General features: G+C 36.6%; 1 protein-coding gene across 2 annotated transcripts in view; it reads left to right on the top strand.

Annotated features, from left to right (window-relative positions):
- Positions 1-18,668, top strand: part of STIM2 (stromal interaction molecule 2) — a 68,673-nt gene that overhangs the window by 35,094 nt on the left and 14,911 nt on the right. For both annotated transcript variants that reach the window (XM_086746770.1, XM_086746771.1), the window contains exons 2-3: positions 3,257-3,387; positions 15,072-15,186. In XM_086746770.1, coding sequence (XP_086602896.1) covers positions 3,257-3,387; positions 15,072-15,186 — 246 coding nt within the window. The remainder of the gene's footprint in view (positions 1-3,256; positions 3,388-15,071; positions 15,187-18,668) is intronic.

Genomic DNA, 18,668 nt, shown 5'->3' with positions numbered 1-18,668 from the left:
GTATCTCCTTTATTTGCTTTGCTAATTGCTCTGTGCTGTTTGTTAAAGGAAGGGTCAAATTCTAAGCTGCCAGGTTCACTTTGTGAGTAGACTTCTTGATATTATCTCTGTGCTCTTTCCTGTGATGATGATTTTGGACTAAGTGTATTTATGACAACACACCAGACTAGGGTGGAGAAATTGTTTCAGAGAGGAAATTAAGTTTCTCCTTAAATTACAATAGAAGTTTTAGAATCCCGTAACACCTTCAATAGGGTGGACTGAAAGTGAAAAATAAATTATCAACTAGTCTTATAATTTGTTACAAGGCCTCAGGCCTATATTTGTGGTGCTTGCTCTGTCTTGAGAACTTTCCTCTTGGCTTTTATCTTAACTGTAGGTTTGAGAAGTTTCTAACTAGTATTAATTCGAATTGTTTCTGCTGTGCAAGTTGGGCAAAATACTTCATTTTAGAATCTTCTGCAGACCTGCAGATGATTAAATTTCCATCAGCTGATTTTTGGATTTAGTAGGGCTTCGGTAGGTATGCTTGTGGAATGCTTTTCACTTATTCTTTAGGTTGTGGCTTTTTAAGTTTTTATTTTGAGCTTGCTCTCTGAAGAGGGGGATGACAAATGTCTGGGAATGTTTAATTTTACCATATGTAAACAAGCCTGAAGGTAAATCTGGATTCTGTTCAGAGTGGGTTAATTTTTGTTACAGTTGAAATGTGGTCCTACTTCGTGTTTCTCCGTCTCAAAAGAAGCAATTTGAACTCCTTGTAGTCTCTTAAGAGAGATCAAGTGTTCCTGGAGCCAGCGCATGGGACATTTGAAGCACAAGCAGGCTGTTTTACTTCTCTCAAGAAAAGCCGTAGCTCTTTAAAGTGCCTTCGTGCCTAAATAACCAAAAGGGGCATATTTAAGATAAATAAGTACTATGATTAAGAAACTGCTCCACCTCAGTGTTGAGAAAATGTAGTCTGAGAAAACATTTTTGATTTGAAAAGCTGGGCTTTCAGCTGAACGAAGTGGAATAGCATTTGAGTGGGTCTTTGCAAACTGTGAACCTTGTTTATCTGATGTTTTCTTCTATTTAAGAATTGAGCTAATTACAAATTAAAGTAGTTGAGTGTGTTTGAGGGACCTGTTTATCTGTTCTGATGATGCTTGATTTTAATCTAAAACGCAGTATAGATCTAATCTTGCAGTACAAGGATGATTCTTCTGATATATGATTGTATATAAGTAGTGTCATGTTCTTAGTTCATGACTATTGGGATTTAATTATTAGCAGAACTTTCATTACTATTGCAAGGGAAGCCTTTCTACACCAAGCACTCTATTACAGGGATAAGTCCTTAAGCCCTGCAATAATAGTAATTTTTTCATTGCAAGGCAAAAATGTAAAGGCTGGGTATTATGCAAGTTAAACCTTTTCTAATGAAACAAAGGTGGACAAATAAAATACATAATTTTTTTTTAATGTAAAAAATTCCACAGTTTCACTTTCTTTCAAGAAATATTGGTTGCATTCAAAAGCTGAGAGCTGTTTGTGGTTGGCCTGGTTTAATGTTCAGTAATTTGTCTTTCTGATTTATATGAAGTAGTTCTAACACTAGCATATCTCATTGCTGGGACAGTGTCAGTAGAGGTGTTTGGTTTTTTGTTTGTTTGTTTTTTGTTGTTGTTTTTAGTTGATACATGAGCACAGATAGCAAGTAACCATTAATTTCTGTATAATACAATTGGTGTATAAAGTAAGAATGTATTGAGTCATGTCTAGGGATCAGTCCTGCGTCTGAGATTCCCGCTGTGCCATGGTTGCTACTTTCGTGCTTCTGCTTTGAAGCCTTATGCAAGCTGGGTCTTATCAGCATTCATTATTTTTATTATTTTGCATTATAATAAAGACAGGCAAAATTGTACAAACTCAATACTAACGCATCTATTTTGCTGTGCAAATTCTTGATCCTATCCCCTTTTATGTGTGTTTCCTTTTCATTACTTACATAAATGAGCCTTTAATAAATTCTGTAGTCACATGAATCTTAATCATTTGATAAGCTAGAAGAAGCAAAAATTACTCATATGCTGCCTCAATTTGTATTTATATTGATACGATTAAAGTGGACTGTACCAGTTTATGGGTATAGTCAGTGCATTTTTACAATGGCTTTTACAGTGGGATCTCACTATCTTAGTGAACTTGAACTTTCAAAAATGATTTCTGTGTTCTTCTCTATGTTCTGTTCTTTGATGCTGTCAGCTACATCAGAATTAAATGAAATAGCTAGCTATTAGTTAATGCCAAGGTCTGTGAAAGACCAGTCTTTGATGGTTGATTGTCATGTTTTGTAGAGTTTTGGAGCACTTGACTTGTGCCTTGTGTAGGTGAAAAAATAGAGATGTAACGGTCTGACATGGTGGAAGCAGCCATCAGATACACACAAGTCAGAAGCTTTCCGTAATGAATGCAAGTGAAAACATCCTGGTTTTGACCTGAAATCCTGCTCCACAGTGATTCCTGTTTTTGGTCAGAGCATATAGGACTGAGATATCATGTATTATTACCAGTTCAATTTTCTTTCTGATGTGCTTTCTTCTCTTGCAGTCCTTCTTGAGTATTTTGCATTCAATAGTACTGTCTACTTTGAATTTGATTTGCAGTGTGGTTACCATCCCTTTGTTATCTGTCTATGAGGCTATGATTATAGGACATGACTGTTCTTTTTCTCTTCCTCCACTGCTCTGTTTAGCCCAGGCTTTCAGAAAGGAGGTTGGAAAATGCAATAACTTCATTTGCTATTGCAGTGATGTATTAATAAAGGTGGATGATAGAAGAAGAGGTAGAGATAGCAGTTACCAGGGTGGGGAAAAAAAAAAATTAAAATCTAAGAGTTAAGCTATTCTGGCCTATTCTTTGGGCTTCCTTCATGGATTTTTTTTCTTTCCTTTATTTTATTTTATTTTTTTTTTTCTTCTTCCTCCTTTCACTTTTTTTTTTTGGTAAGAATTATTATTGTCCCTGCTCCTTGCAGGGGGATTGGACTAGATGACCTTTAAAGGTCCCTTCCAACCCTAATGATTCTATGATTATTTTACAGCGTCCTTTTTGACGTCTATGACTGGGTGGTTATGTGCAGTGAATTACATAGACAAATACAGAATTTTGAGCTGTTTCTCTTGTTTGGGAGCTTTATATTCTAGAGTGACAGTAGCTAATGTTTCTGGTTTTGGTTTTTTTTTTCCTTTTTTTTTCCTTCCCTCCACTGTAGATCCTTGCAGTTCACTCAGCCCGCCATGCTTTACTGAGGAGGACCGATTCAGCCTAGAAGCTCTCCGCATGATCCATAAGCAAATGGATGATGACAAAGATGGTGGTATTGAAGTAGATGAAAGCGATGAGGTAGGAGCAAAAATTCTTGACTTATGCATACATGAGGTCTGTCTCTTTTTTTTTTTTTTTTTTTTCCCCTCCTTTTGTTTTGTGTAGCTGTTCTTTATGTTTCACCACTTGAGTAGTCATTGCTGATTTTTCTTAATTCAGCCCTTCCCACAGCCAAATGTGGAAGGAAAGTCTGATTTCTAGAATTGTCTGAAATGGAATATTATTGTCCAATGTTCTAGACTAAAGGAAGGTTTTATATGACTATAATGCTATGAGTTGGCATGGTCTGCCACCTGGTATTTTAGTTTCTTTACTCTAAGATTTTCTTTCTTAAGGCATCGCTGAGCTTTCCTGTTTATTTTAGATCTGTTCCAGATGCTTCATGGTGCAAAACAACACCTGTTACAGACAGCAGTCTAGAAAGCTTTCTCGTGTATTTTTGCTTACATTATACAGGGAAGTAGCAAGCACCTCCTGCTGTAGGTTAATGGTAGATTAGATGCTATGAACTGAGGAAGGTTATTCAGACCTGCCTGGAGTTTGTGATTGTGCTCGAATGAGTTTGGTAGGCAAGCTCCTGGTGGTCCTGGCAAAGGACTTGCCCTTACTCAACTTTACCATTTGGACTCTCAAAATTATTGGGTAGAAATGGAAATACTCATGTAGTTTCATTGTTCTTGGTTCTACTTTCTGGCAGTTCTCAGGTACAGGCTTGAGAAAGGAACGGGACTGAAGATGTCCCCTGATCTCCTGTCCCTTTTTTATAGTATCTCAGGGAAGATTGTTCTCCCTGAATTAGTTAAGTTGTGAATTATCGTTGTCAAGTTTAATGTGATGCTACTTACTTTTCTGTGTGACTATGTACAAACAGCTTCGGAAATGATAGATGCTTGGTCGATACAAGTTTTCTGAAGAGATACAGTGCAATAGAGAGAATGATCCAGGATAAAATAATGTACTACTTAACTCTGGAGGAAAAAAATCTCTGTACCTTAGGAGGTGTCATGGTAGGGCAGTTCAGGCACTGGAAAGAAATAGCCTGGCTCTGTTATCGCAAAATGCTTTGTTATTGTTGTTAATGTTTAGGACAGCCACAGTCCAGTCTGCAAACTGAAACAGTGATAGAGTGTGAGCTTTCTGAGGAGCTTCTCAGCATTGTGTGATCCTCTTGACTTGTGCTGCATTTGTTATACGTGAAAGTTAAAAGAAAATACTGAAATATTTGTACATTGGAAACTTTTTATTAGTATTCCAAAGATCTGTCCTGGTTTCCAGTGAATCATCTTTATATCTGTCCTTAAGTTTCTTCCTTTTCCAGAGGAATGTTGAGGTAAATCCAAACAACAGAAGCTACTCTTAAAACTTGTTTAAATGGCTGAAATTAGAACAGTTCGTGAGGGGTGCTGTTATAGCTGTAATGAGATGAGTGAAACTATATGTTCAAACTACTCACTGTGCATAAAATAAGATGACTGAAATGTAGCCCTTTCTTCTGCTAGCTCATTTTTAATTACTGAAGAAATATTTAATTAAAAACCCTTCTAAAGTAGCTTTTTTTTGGTACAGTTTCCATGTACATCAGTGATGAATATGTATTTTCATAGAGTGCTTTCTTCTAAGACATTAAAAGCAAACCTGAAATTAATGAGACATGCAACGTAATTGTGAATTCAACTAGTAGCCTGTGTATTCTTGTTGTAGTGCTCTTACAGTGTCTTTACCATGATCTTAAAAGATCTGACATTTTAAATGACATAGTTATCTAGTTCGTAGTTACCTTATTACAGTAGGTCTGAATATATACTAAATATGTCCTAATATGCACTATTTCAAAACCAGGTTTTTTTTTTTCTGTCACAGTGGGTAATGCTACTTGCTTTGATTAAGAATGAAGACTGTTAATTAAAAAAAAACCCCAAACTTGATTAGAAGTAAAGCTTGTGTGAAATACAGAGATTTTACTTAACAGCAGGGTAATAGATTTCCTGTTTCATGCTGCATTCTTTTTGCTTGCAAGACTCCTGGAAGAGCACTATGTTGATTAGATGTTCCTCAGCTTTCTATTTGGCAGGAAAAATGTGACAATGTATAATAACTTTCTGCTGTTTTATAACAGTAAAGCAGTGTTAGAAATTACAAGTGTATACTTACACCAAGGAAGGAAGTTCTTGTAAATAAGTTATTTTGAGAGTGGAAGGTAACGAGCTAAAGATGTTGAACTATTTATTTTAATTTGCTAATCCAGTTGAGAACTCCCAACAGTGATTCCAGGCACTTCGTTTGCACACTGCCTGTTATTTTTCCTAATGTTCCTCATGCCTTCTTTTATGCTTTACTTGTTTTTCCTCTGTAAAATGAAGTCTCACATAAAATCATTCGCTAGAGAGAGAATTTCTCTGTGATAGAAGAAAATTTGAACTTTTATAAGAAAATATTTGCTCAGAAATTGTCTGATACTGGAAGCCTTTTGGATCTACCTTGTGTGGACTGGAAAGAAGCTTGTATTTGACCTTGATGAAATTGATGTGTAAAAACTTGATCTACATTTTTAGCACAGCATTCATTAGTCACTGAAACATGAGGGATTTGTTGAAGTCTTCTAAGGAAGATAGAGGGGCTCTAGTTTGAGCACGGACTGATTATGTGTAATTTTTCCTTATTCTTTGGTCTGTTACCTAGGTTGGACTAGATGGTATAATTTAAGAGCAGTATAAAGGTGAAAAAACTTGAACTTTTAAATTCACTAGAATATACTTTTCTAATTTTAGTTATTACAAATTATGTGGAAAAATGAGCTTTTGTCATAGCTACTTACATGTTTGAATTTTTTTTGCAGTCGGGACTCACATAACTTTTTAATACTTGCCTTGAATTTTCAATGTAGAATTATGTACTTCAAAAGAAGAAGCATAACTTAAAAAAACCCCAAACCATTGTTTGGATAATAAATTAGTAATAAATAATTACTTTAAAGTAGCATATGCTTTACTGTGCAGTTACTAATTTCTGTAAAGTAGACTATCACAGTGTGAAAACCAGAGAGTATGGTACAGTGGAGAAGAGAAAAAAGGAAGAATGTGGAAGATGACTATACCTACCATTAGGGCAGGCTAATATAAATTTCTCTATCAAATCTAGCTCCTGCTATTATTACTTTATTATTAACGTACAAAAGATTGCAATTGTTTAAACTGGTTTAAAGAGGTAGGCTGTAAAAGGGTAGCTGAAAGGAAGAGCATATTACTAACTGAGGTTTTAGTCATGTGTTGTGGGAGGCTATCTGCCACAGGAAGCATCTGTTACACCACGTGTACATGATTCTTTTTAATGATGAAGAGGCACAAGCAGTAAGACAGACTTATCATATGTTCACTATTTACATAGATTTTTCCTGTTTCCAAAGAACCTCTGCATGTAGATCCTGCATCAAGTCATTTCCTCAAGGAATCTCTCTGTAGAAATGGAATAACTTGATGTTATTGAAATATTAGTATCTTGCTGTGTGTCTGATGTCACATAAAGCTAATGGCATGAATCCACAGCTTTGCGTGGGATCTTTGGATAGATCACTTAATATCTTGATATTTTGTTTGCGGTTTTTTTATGATTGTACTTGCATAATTATTTAACAAAAAAACTTAACCTAACAAACCCCCCACAAAAACGCCACCAAAAAAGAAAAAAAAAAAAAGGACAAAAACACCATGTGGAGAAGAAAAGACTGCAGTACTGAAAGTATGAAATGATCAGAGAATGGATTTTAACAGTATGGTCAAAGAAGTTGAAACCTCTGGGGTGATATGCAGAAGTGCCTTACTCAAAATGTTGTCTGGAGAAAAGAATCAGAAAGAATCTAGCTTTTAGTGACCTAAAAGAGGGAGGATGATTGCCTTCTACACAGCAATTAAAGCAAAAGAAGTAGCTAGTATTATCTGGTCAGGAGTGGCAACAGTAATATAGCATTCTGGCTACAGTAGGTTTGACTGGCTGTAGTAAGTTTGACAGAGGCACAATACCTGACAACCCAAGATCTTCCTTTGAAGTGACCATTTCTGGATAGATGGACTCTGTGAGGCGGCTGTTTGAAGGCTTGAGGTCATATTTGCATCCAAGATGCAAATAATCCAAGAGAGGTGGAACAAACAGTGTCTTGAGGGAGTATGCTGTGTTTTTTGAGAAAAGATGAAGAGGTGGAGTCTAAAAAAGGAAAAAAAAAAAGTAAAATGGAGAATCCAGAAGGAAATAAAAACAGAGAAGATACGGAGGTCAAGTGTAAACAACTGAGTTAAAAAGTACTAGTTTATAGAACTAGGGTGAGTCCAGAAACTTATGCGTCAGTATGCCTCCCTTTAGTATTAATTTGTGACTAAAGGTTTTATAATAAAGGAGAACCAGTGCGTGTTCTTATTACTTATTTTTTGTTATGTAACTAATTTGCTAGTCATATTCTCAGTTGTCTATGCTTCCTGGTAATAATCTGATCTAAAATTTAACATGTAATTTTTCAATATCTAGTTATTTTTCTGAATTACTGCTGAAATGGAGCTGCCTATTCAGTTTGTGTAAAGATGAGTTGGTGAAAGAAGTCTGTGGATATCTTTTGGTTTTTTTGATTTCTTAAGAGATGAATGAAATGTGACTTAGTAGTTTGGACCAGAGATTTATTCATTTCAATTATCTGTTCTGGACAGTAGTGAGTACTAAGTACTTCTGGCAAAATTGCAAGAAATTCCATGACAGGAAATCCTGAAGAACTAGATACTAAGATGTTCCCATTTTAAGTAAGTATATTTTGAATGTTAGGAGCATTAATTGCAAGGTGAAAAAAACACTTTCAGAATTTAACATTAAACTCAGGATGACTCATAAGTGAATAGCTCTTCTGTATTCTTGAGCAAAAGCAAATTTATGTGCAGAATTTATCTTCCTTTCGATTGTTACATCTTGGAGGGAGTAAAGATTTAGCAGAAGATTTGGGGAGAGAAGGGAAGTACAGCTATGTATGGAACACACGTTAAAAAATAATGGATGACTTAGTTCAAAAGCTTGGTTTTCCTTAATTTAGTGCATCTTGGAACCGTGTTAAACTTCAGGAGCCTACCCCAGGTGTTGTAATTTCAGCTGGGAGAGGTTCCGCTATAGACTGAGCTCTTGCTTCATTTTATTGTCTGCAAATACACACTCAGTAAGATGTTAAAGGTCATTTAAAGTTCCCTTAGTATTCTGGTTTCATCCTTATTTATATAATAAAAGGTTTTTAAACTGGTGTTCATATTTGTGTAAATTAGTTTATACTTCAGTGTCAGCTGGTTAGGCAAATTTCTGTACGGCAGAGAATACCTGCTGCAGTGGTTCGGAAACCGAAAACTTGTAACTGTTTTGCATAATACAGAGATGCTTCCCAAGTGTGTTTTATATCTCACTGTGCAAGAACATTCTGTTATGAACATTGCTCTTTCAAACGAGTATTTTGAGCTTCCTAAGCAGCGTAGCAAAACTTTTACCCCAAAGCTGTTGGGTTAGTTGATTCCCTTAATTTGATGTACATCTGTTGATAAAAGTCTTTTTTTGCGTTGAAGTTTGTCATTCAACTGCTAATATATTTGTCTTCAGGCAGGGTGTCCTTTAGCCTCCTGAAGTTTTGTAAGCAACTCTGAGAATGTCTACACAGTCTGTTTTATCAGAGCAGAATAGGTAGGAGCCAGGTCTTGTCTGAAAACATTATGACCGTGTTAGTCTTCGACTGTGCCTGTGCAAAGAAGTCCTGTAGAGAGGTGGCACGCGTTATCATGGGTACAGTTGCATAGAAACCTGTTCCAATGTGATTTGGATCAGACCTACCTCATGCCTTGCCTCCTTGGAGGTATTTAAGCTAATATGTAGCTGTCTGCACCTGTTTATGTAGCACTGCGGGCATTTAGTCCTGCTACAATGAAATGCCCCCTTGGAAATTCTGACTTGGCTTTGAAGAGATTGCAGTTTACTTTGCAGTAGAATAATTACAACTTTGTTTTGAGCTGCAATAATCTTTTTTCAATAGAATTTGTAGATTACTTAAGATGTATTTGGTAACACTTTCATGGCTGTCCTACATTTTTCTAGTAATGTTTCTATTATGCTTAAATACACTTTATTGTTTTACTGTGTAACATCTTTGGAAGCTGTTTCTAGAGTGTAGACAGTTGAGTGCTGTCATACCTGAATCGTAATATGTTGCCTTTTGAAAGCACACTTGCCATCATAACTTCATCAATAAGTGTGACACTGCAGTAGCTGCAACAGGTCTGGTAGCAGTAGACGAGAGGGAATGTACTAAAATGCTGTCTCATGGTGACTGGCTGTATCTGAAGGTAGAAGTATAAGAAAACTGAAGTTGTAACTTCTGCAGATTTTCTTTTGAAGGAATAAAACTGACGGAAGTAACACTGTTTAAGGAATAGCTGCTCAAGTAAGACAGTAATACTTAGGAGATGTTACTAATTGCTCTTAAAGTAAACTTGTCAGAGCATCTATTTTAAGTTGGTGAAACTGAAAATCATAAATTTGAGCGTTCACCCAGAACAAAATATAAACATAGCATATGAGTACTTCCTTCTGCATTTAGTGAGTGTAGTTACTTTTACTTTTGCACTGGTGTTTGCAAAATTATGCAATTGTTCATTTGCTCTTCAAGGAGCAAGCATCTCTTGCAACTTTTATATTTTAACATATTTCAACTTTTTGTATTAATGCATGTAGCTTTAGTTTGTAACTGTTCTCTCCATGACAAACTGGCACTGGAATTTGATGTGTCTTTTTTTTTTCCTCTTTTGGAAAGGTTGGTGGTTTGGTGGCATTTATTTATTTATTTATTTTAAATTAGTTTATGGTTAAGAGTGGACTGAATTTTGGTGAATGTTCCAGTACTAAAGGTTTTCTGAAGAGGAAGGAAGGTTGTGGTGTGCATGACCTTGTAACTCTTTTCCAGGGCTCCACAAGTGGAGAAAATGTCTTCTCCACCTATTACACTGCTGAACCTTGGGCTTTGGGACGTGAATTTTTGTAGAGGCACAGTTGTTATGGTAGTTTCGGTATCCAAACTCCAGTTTAGAGTCTAGATGTGGCGGGTTTTTTTCTCTACTTGTTTTTGAAGTAACTACTTTGACAAACTGTGGGGTTTTTTTTTTTTTTTTGGGGGGGGGGGTTGTTTGTTTTTTTTTTTTGTTTCACACAGTTTTTGAGTAACTTATCTGTTGCTTTCTTGGTTTCAACTTTGTAGTCTTAAAAGGCCTTCTCCCTCTTCAGTAATTATGTTGGCTAAGATAATCCTTAGATGTTTTTTATTAGAGCTTATTCTTTTAACCTCCCTATTTAGAGTTATTTTTCTAACCTTTTCTTTGTATACTTAATGACCAGGGCGACAGAAGAGAGATTAGCTGCCATGACAAAGAACAGAAAAATCCTCTCTCTTTTTACCAGAGTTGTTCTGTTTTTATGGCTTTATTCAATTTAGGACACAATGCCTTTTCTTAAAGGAGAACTTCCATATTAGGCCAGTTTTGAAACAGAGATCTTTTAAACAAAAGAAAGATGTCTGATGATATCATGTATCTCTTAATTATTAAATTCATGCGTTCTTTGAAACATGACAGCCTCTTTCTAGCTGTGCACACTAACTGTACCGTTGTGACCATCTGCTGTTAGAGAACCTCATAGAGGAAGTCATCGTGGTTATTCTCACAGAATCTGGGTGCAATATGGGTAGGATTGAACAAAAGAGGGACTCTTCTTTTCTTGAACAAATTCTCATAAGTGTATAATCTCTCCCTCTGAGGAGCAGCCATGTACTGATTACTAAATGCAACAAGTTTGTGTGTTGTCAGTCTGCTTTTTAAAAAAGGGACTTAGTCACGTAGTCTAAACAGTCTGTCAGCATAGAACAGATCTTTTCCACTGTCGTTGTTCTCTCCTGGGAAATCTTGTGCTTTGAACTTGTGTTTGTTTTCTGTATTCAAGATGACATTTGAAATTGCGCTTTTCATTTTTTCCCCGTTAACTTTTTACCGTGGCTGGTTGTGCTCTGCAGTGCGGTGAGAGCGGGAGTTCATACCTTAACTCTTGCTCCCTCTGCGGGCTCTATAGCAGAATGACGTGAAATGCTGCAAGCTTTCCATAAACTGTTATTTGCATTGCTTATCTGGGTGCCAAGGGAACCTATATCCGTCCCATTTTTAAAATCAGAATTCTTTCTTATAGTACCTTATAGTGCTTTGGGGTGAAACATAGCACCCTGAAGCTTTTCTGTTTCTCAGGTGGCATATTCATTTTCTTTATTGCTAACCCTGTATATAGTGTTGTTAGCAGCAATTCGGATTTTCCTTGACAGCACCTGTAACGGTTCAAACATTCTTGTCCTAAAGTATTTTACGGCCTTTGCTGACAGCTAGCAGTAAAGATAGAAAAAATTTATTTCTTAAGAACAAAACTGATCTGAAGTCTGAGTTTTAGCTGAGGAGATGCAAAATGTGCCAAAACCTTTACATACAGCGTATATTTATTCCATCCTGTTCTTCTTCAGAAACTTGATCAGCCTAAAAACAAATGTCCGCACCTGACATTTGGAGTCTCCAAGGGCAGGCCGTCACCGGTCACTAGAAAGCTGAAGAGTGAGCGGTAACTTGTATGTGAATCCCCATATGAAGGGAGATAGTCTTTACAGGGAGGGACCTATAATATAGTTTTCTCGGTCTTTTTATTACATTTTTCACAAGTTCCCAAAAGACACATTGGGGATCGTAGTTGATAGCACGTACTTGCAGTCTGAAGGGAAAAGGTGAGGCGGCCAGACATCAGTACTTTACTGGTGCTCCAACTCTGAGACTGTAATTTAGTCTGGAAAAGCTTAGATATATTAGTGGATAATATTTTTTTGTTGTTTTCTTATTATTTGGTTCCTTTTCTTCAGTTTATCCTTTAGTAAACATGGAGTGGGAATGAGTAAGATAATCCACCTTTGATTTCACATTGCATGTTAGCTGTGGAAACTTCATGGTAGTTGTGCCAATTTGGGAAGTACTCAGAGTTCACACTTGAACTATGGAATATGCCACAGAGGTTATGCAGCAGATATTTTTACATTTGCATATAGTTGCAGCAATCAGTTCTTTTCTGTGCTTATTGCACCTTTTTACAGTTGCTGGTCCGTGGTGTTTTGGAAGTTGGTCCGTGGTGTTTTGGAAGTTCTGTAATTACCTCTGCCCCAACAGGCTGCTATTTTGAAATATTCTCATATAATTCATAAATTTCTTCTATATTTCTTACGTGTATGTATGCCTTTCTCATATACATAGGCAAGAGTAGTTAAAAATGCTCATGCAATTTGTATGGGCTAAATGGAGCTATTTTAGGAATCAAAAGGCTTTGGGAAGCTGATGTCTGACAATCAAAAAAGTTTTGAATTGGTAGATGAATGAGAGAAGGTTTGCATCCAATCTGTATTTGGAACCAAAAGATATGTGTGATTGGACTAGGGAAGGCAACTATACTTTATCCCAAGTCTAGCAGTTAGAGGAGAAACTTGAATCCCTTCCCATATTTTTAGACTCCCTTACTTCCTAATAGTAATAAGGGGAAAGGGATGTGTTAGCTTTTCCTTGCATATATCTGCTACCATATACTGTCTCTTTTTTGTTAAGAGTTAATATTATGGTTTAACAATGACTACTCTTCAGTCTCGCCTGCAGTTTCCTGAATGATATAATCTCTAGATTTCTTAGAAATGGGGCCTATGTGAGGAGCTCTGCAGATAAATTATTACCAGGACTAAATTTTAACAAGTGGAGTCTTCTGCAGTGCATTGCTAGCTTGGCATTCTTCCTCACCTCTGCTTGAAGGATGACGTATGACCAGCCATATAAAAAGCTGCTTTTTGAGTTAGCTGTCATGACTATCTAAAGCTGTTTTTGTTTGAGCAGCTTATCCTTCAGGAACTGAAGCAAGCAAGCGCAAGCAATCTGTGGAAGAGTACTTAGCTCTCATGTTAGTCTTCTGGTACTAGTACTAAGGTCCCCACCCTCAGAGACTGCTCATGCTGTGCTTTTAGGGACTGATATTGTTACCGAAATCTGGAACAAAACTCCTTAACAGCAATGAGAAGTTAAGAAGCAGGCACTTCTTTATTGCAGCGCTGGGCGCACGGGGGATCGCTCCACCTAGCTTGCGCACCCATTTGATCAACAGCACGGGTTAAATACACATTAATTATACATATTCATTAAATTCCAAGAAATAATATGCATAAACATAAATTTTCTGAGAAACCATTACATCATTTCCCCACCCACTCGCGCATGCCCAGTCTTTTGAGTCGAGGGTCTTTTGGTGGTCTCGGTGGTCGTCAAAACGCCCCCTCCTCAAATTCGCTGGTCAAACTCCTCCTTGAAATCTCCATATACGGTCTTGAGAACAGGTCGCGATGCTCCTTGGTTTTCCTGGCTCCAAAGTGATGGCTCAGGGCCTATTTCTGCGGGTGGGATTTGGGGGTGTTTGGGACTTACCATTGTATTAAAGATATGCTAGGCTAGCTTCTAACAAATGTGTATTATAAGATCTCTGGGGTCCCACTCCCTATGCGGCTACGGTTCTGCGATTAATAAAAATTATCTCATTAATCTCCCTTATCTCTATTACCTCGATTCCCAGATGGAGATGGAAAGGGTAGGGGATTTCTAGCAGCAAATTGGTGTCAGTGGCAGTTTCCTTATTTTAAAGTTATAATCTGTAATTACTGTTGATTCTTAACACTTCTATATTCTGTGATTCATTTTTACTCCTAATATCTGCAGCAATATCTTTGAAAGGCTTCCACTACTAATGGGAGGTGGTTTGCCAATCTGTTTTCCAACTTTTCTAGGCATGTGTGAAATAAAAATAAAATGGAGTTTACAGTTCAGTGCTTTTTTTTCTTGTATGTATTTGGAGAACCCGTTTGTAGTGACTTTTGAAATACTGATACAACACTACTATATATGATGTGATTGCAGGATCTTCCTTTTTCTCATGTTTACTAAAAGGCAAAGTGTAGTATTTTGACATAGGCTTCCTATCAATTGCTGCAAATGAAACAGCTTTGTGTAATGCTTCTGTGCTTAGAGTGTAATCACTGAGGGAATGATTAGCAAAAAGAAAATTGTCCCTAGGATTACTTCTGTTTTTTAATTTGATGAAATAAAAGTCAAATTTTTGTTGTCTAATCAAAAGACTTCAGTAATACTTAGTTAAGACCTGTTGCTCACCCCTCAAGCAGTTGCATTTAAGTGGTATAGCAATACTCATCCGTAAATGACTGGCCCATTTTCATTCAAATCTTACCTGGCCTTATCTTCAAGTAGGGGAAGTTAGTTAAATGTGTTCGGACTAGAGAAGTACACGGTGTGTCTTGTGTGGTGCCTTCTTGGAATCACTGTAAATCTAAGGCATACTAATGTTAAACCTACTATGCCATCAACTGCACCTTCGTTTTTTCTAAGATTTAGTCATTGTGAAAATCAAGTCCTGTAAGTGTGTTTAACTTGCTGAGTGTTTGATGTAGTCAACTTATATGAATTGCGTGTTGCTTGCGTGAGGAAGAGATAATAAAGATTCTCCTCTGCCTGATTTTCTTGTAGTTTCTGTTCAGAAGTTGTTATTTTGGCATTTGAGATGATGTTTTCCCTTTTCTTCAGTTTCTAAGGGAAGATATGCAATACAAGGATGCCTCTAATAAACATAGTCACTTGCACAGAGAAGACAAACATATCACCATTGAGGATCTGTGGAAACGCTGGAAAACGTCTGAAGGTAAGTGAAGAAGAGTAGCTAAAAATGATAGTGGTTATTGAAATAAACGTAATTCAACAATTTTTCCATCAAGTCGTTTACAGTAGTAAATAGGTGACTTCTTTTAAAGCATCCTCATGAATCTGTTTTGGTATTGTTATTTATAGGTGTACATAAACCTGACTAAAAACTCATTCAGCTTGGCTAGTGTTAATTTTCTCTTGATGTGCTGAGTATATAGTAAACTAAGCTAGTCTACACACTCATCAGTACAAGGTCATAATTTATGAAGGTAATTGTTGCAAGTGCTGAATTCCAGATAAGTATGTTTTTAATTTAGTAAGCACTAAGGGCTGCTGTCAAGCTGGTTTTAAACCTTTGTTATACATCGTATTAAGTAGAAAGTCCAATTTGCTTGCACTTCTATGTAAACTTTTTTGGGGGGCTTTGAAAAGCTAGAATTCTTAGTCCAAAGCATTTTGGAAAATCTTTTTAAACTTGGGATACAGGAAAAAATGTGCTGACAATTCAATACGACCATCCCTCCCCCACTTTGATTTGAATGAAATAGATATATTGAGCCAAATACTTCAAATATCAAAAGACAATACTTCATGAGCAGTACAGTGTTAATTGCCAAATACATTCCAGGATGCAGTGATTAAAAAAGAAATTTCCAGTGATCCAGAATGTTAGAGGAGTTAGGCAAAAAATACTTAATTTTTTTTTTTCCCCCCACACCATTCAGAAGAGGTTGTGCTAATTGTGAGCATATAGAGATCTAAAAGTTGATATTAATAAACAACTAAAAGTAGGAACAAAAGAGGAATGAAACTAGGAACACACCATTGGTTCATTCTGCTGATGTAGGAAGTCATTTAAGTGCAGTCTGAGGTTAAGTGTTTATATTGGTTAAGTGTTTGCTGTGTAGTAAATAACTATGTTTTAACCAGCAATTTTTGGCCTCATCTCTTCAAATACTCCTATAAATGCTTATTCAGTAAAGATCTTGTTCAATGAAAATTTTGCAACTAAATTATCAGAGAAAATTATCTCCCTACAATTGTTAGTCTAACTTATGAATTACTTCAAAAATTTGGGCTATAGTGATTTCGGAAGTATCTAATTTGTCTGTTGTATATCTTTGTTCCAGGTTTCTTGAATGTAGTGAGCAGAGTGAGTAAGACTCAAAAGGTTTTGAGAGGAATGTCTGGTCTTATTGTGTCTGCTTATAATGGCTTTGCTGTGTATCCTGTTGAGGAAACTAAAGTTGCACCACAGGGAGGCCCTTAGAATGAGACTCCCAAGCGGTGTTAGTAGTGGTCTGGTGACTGGTAGAAAGAATGAAGCCTCTGAAATAATAAACTCCTTTCATTTAATATTAGGCTAGGTGGGAAATACTGCATTTCCTTTCTAGATGTTTTAGCAATTTTGATTTATTTGTTTCTTACGTGCTGATAGTTTATAGTGCCAGTTTAATGGAATTTGACAGCATTAAACAAGAGGGTTGAAGGTAGTGTAAATGACAGTATCAGTAATTTGAAACTTTGCTAAGTAGTCTGTTGAGGTATCTGTATGAGAATTACAAGCTCTAAATAGTGCTTTTGACAGTGCCCGTTAGTGCTTATGCAGAAATGTCTTCTGGATCTATTGCTGCTTAGTTTATACTGAGTAGAATTGCTCATTCCTTCCCATAAAGCTTACCTTTTTAGTGATTGTCTCAAGTATTTGTCAAATAGCTTAACATTGCTTTCTGTTTAAGATATTGCTAATGTGAGACATTAGGTTTGGGGGGAAAAATGTGAAAACACGGTTTATGGTATAGCAAGTGCACTGTTGCTTTTTGGTGTTTACTTTTAGAATTAAGAAAAACAGGTTATTTTTTTAAGTAATTGCTTGAGAAGGGTCTTGTATAATGGATGGAACCCTGAGGATTCATTCAAAACTTTAAAAATTACCTAATAAAATAATAAAAAGCTTCAGAGTGTTGCATTTTGATATTTAAGGCACTGGACAGGCTTTTGGTGTCCCCACCTGGTGCAGAATCCTTAAGGCATAGTGTGTATTTGTGCAAATTAGAGGAATTTCAAGGCTGCTATAGGTTTTATTTGCATGGAAGGAATCAAGCATCTACCCTATTGTTGCTGTGTTGCCACACAGTTTTAATGAGTCCTTTAGTACAAAACAAGACTGTCACTTGGTTTAGTCGATGTTACTTATGTGTTTTGTGACCATTTACATTTTTAAATCTCATAATTAATTCTACAGAGAGAACACTGTTTAGAGGAATGGCTAGGAACTAGCATAGTATTTAAAGCACAGAAAACACTGTTTACTGATAGTCCTCTGACTTCTAGTATTGTGTGTGTCTATTCTTTCTGTAAATGCTGGTGTATGCTTGTTGTATGGTATTTGGTTTGACTATGTCCTTTTCTTTTTAACTATGCAGTATTTATACACAGAGCCTTTCAGCTATTCTTAAGTATCTTAGTTATTGTTGGGTTAAAATCAAAGGTGCATCTTCAGTATATATTTCTTTTTTTTCTACAAGGACCTTGAAGAGGTGGTAGCTAGGAGTGCAGCAAAGGTGACAAATGAACATTTGTTTTGATGTCTGAATAGCAGTCTTTGTACAATTATCTTTGAAAGTTTTGTGTCTCAATTGTATCTGCCTTCTCTTTTTTTTTTGCCACTCTAATGGGTTGAAGTCATATGAATTTGCTGTTTGAAAAGAAATATATAGGTATTTAGCCTCAATAGTAAGGGAGTCTGAAACATCAGTGCAGGAGCCTTCAGCTGGGTAGCTCTCTGACCTGTCTTGGTGAATAAGTAGGGTGCTGCATTCTTGGAGATGTAACATTGTCCCTTGGGACCTGACTTTGTAGCAAAGTAAAACTGCAGTGGTCAAACCTGGAGTTCATTAATGTTTCAATATCGTCAAACTAATCTGAGTCCTAGCAAAAACTAGTTTTTAGAAATTGCTTTAAAAAAACCTAGTTTTTCTTTACTGTTCTGGCATATGTGACCTTTAATGTCTAGTATGCCTTGTAGACTGCCCTATAGTACAAAACTGCTTCTTCCCTGCCTTGTATGTGTGGGTGTTTTTTTCTTTAACTCTTTCCTTCTCTGTGGAAAGTAGAAGGTGACCTAAAGTGTGGTACCTTATTTATTTGGTATAAAAAGATTAAAAAAATGACTTTATGTTTGTATGTGTGATCACCTGTTGTATTCAGAGGTAGTGTTGCACTGGTGTGTCTGCAGCAACTGGGACTAAACTGCATGCCACAAAGATGTTAAGGTTGCCTTGCAGTTTCTTAATTGTTCGGTGTCTCAGGTTTTAAATATCTGAAGGCCGGAAATGTGTACAAGCAGGGCGTGGCTAAGGCTGAGTTACACAATGCTGCGTGCTGTTCTAGGCAGGACTGGTACAGTACTGCAAACTGGCCCTTCTGTGTGAAAGGAAACACAAGTTGTAATGTTAAACTGTCAAAAAGATAGTCAGG

Source organism: Chlamydotis macqueenii, chromosome 4, assembly GCF_036417535.1.
Source record: "Chlamydotis macqueenii isolate bChlMac1 chromosome 4, bChlMac1.mat, whole genome shotgun sequence".
Lineage (NCBI taxonomy): Eukaryota > Metazoa > Chordata > Aves > Otidiformes > Otididae > Chlamydotis > Chlamydotis macqueenii.
The sequence above is the reverse complement of the archived record's forward strand: the minus strand, read 5'-3'. Positions and strand labels throughout refer to the sequence as shown.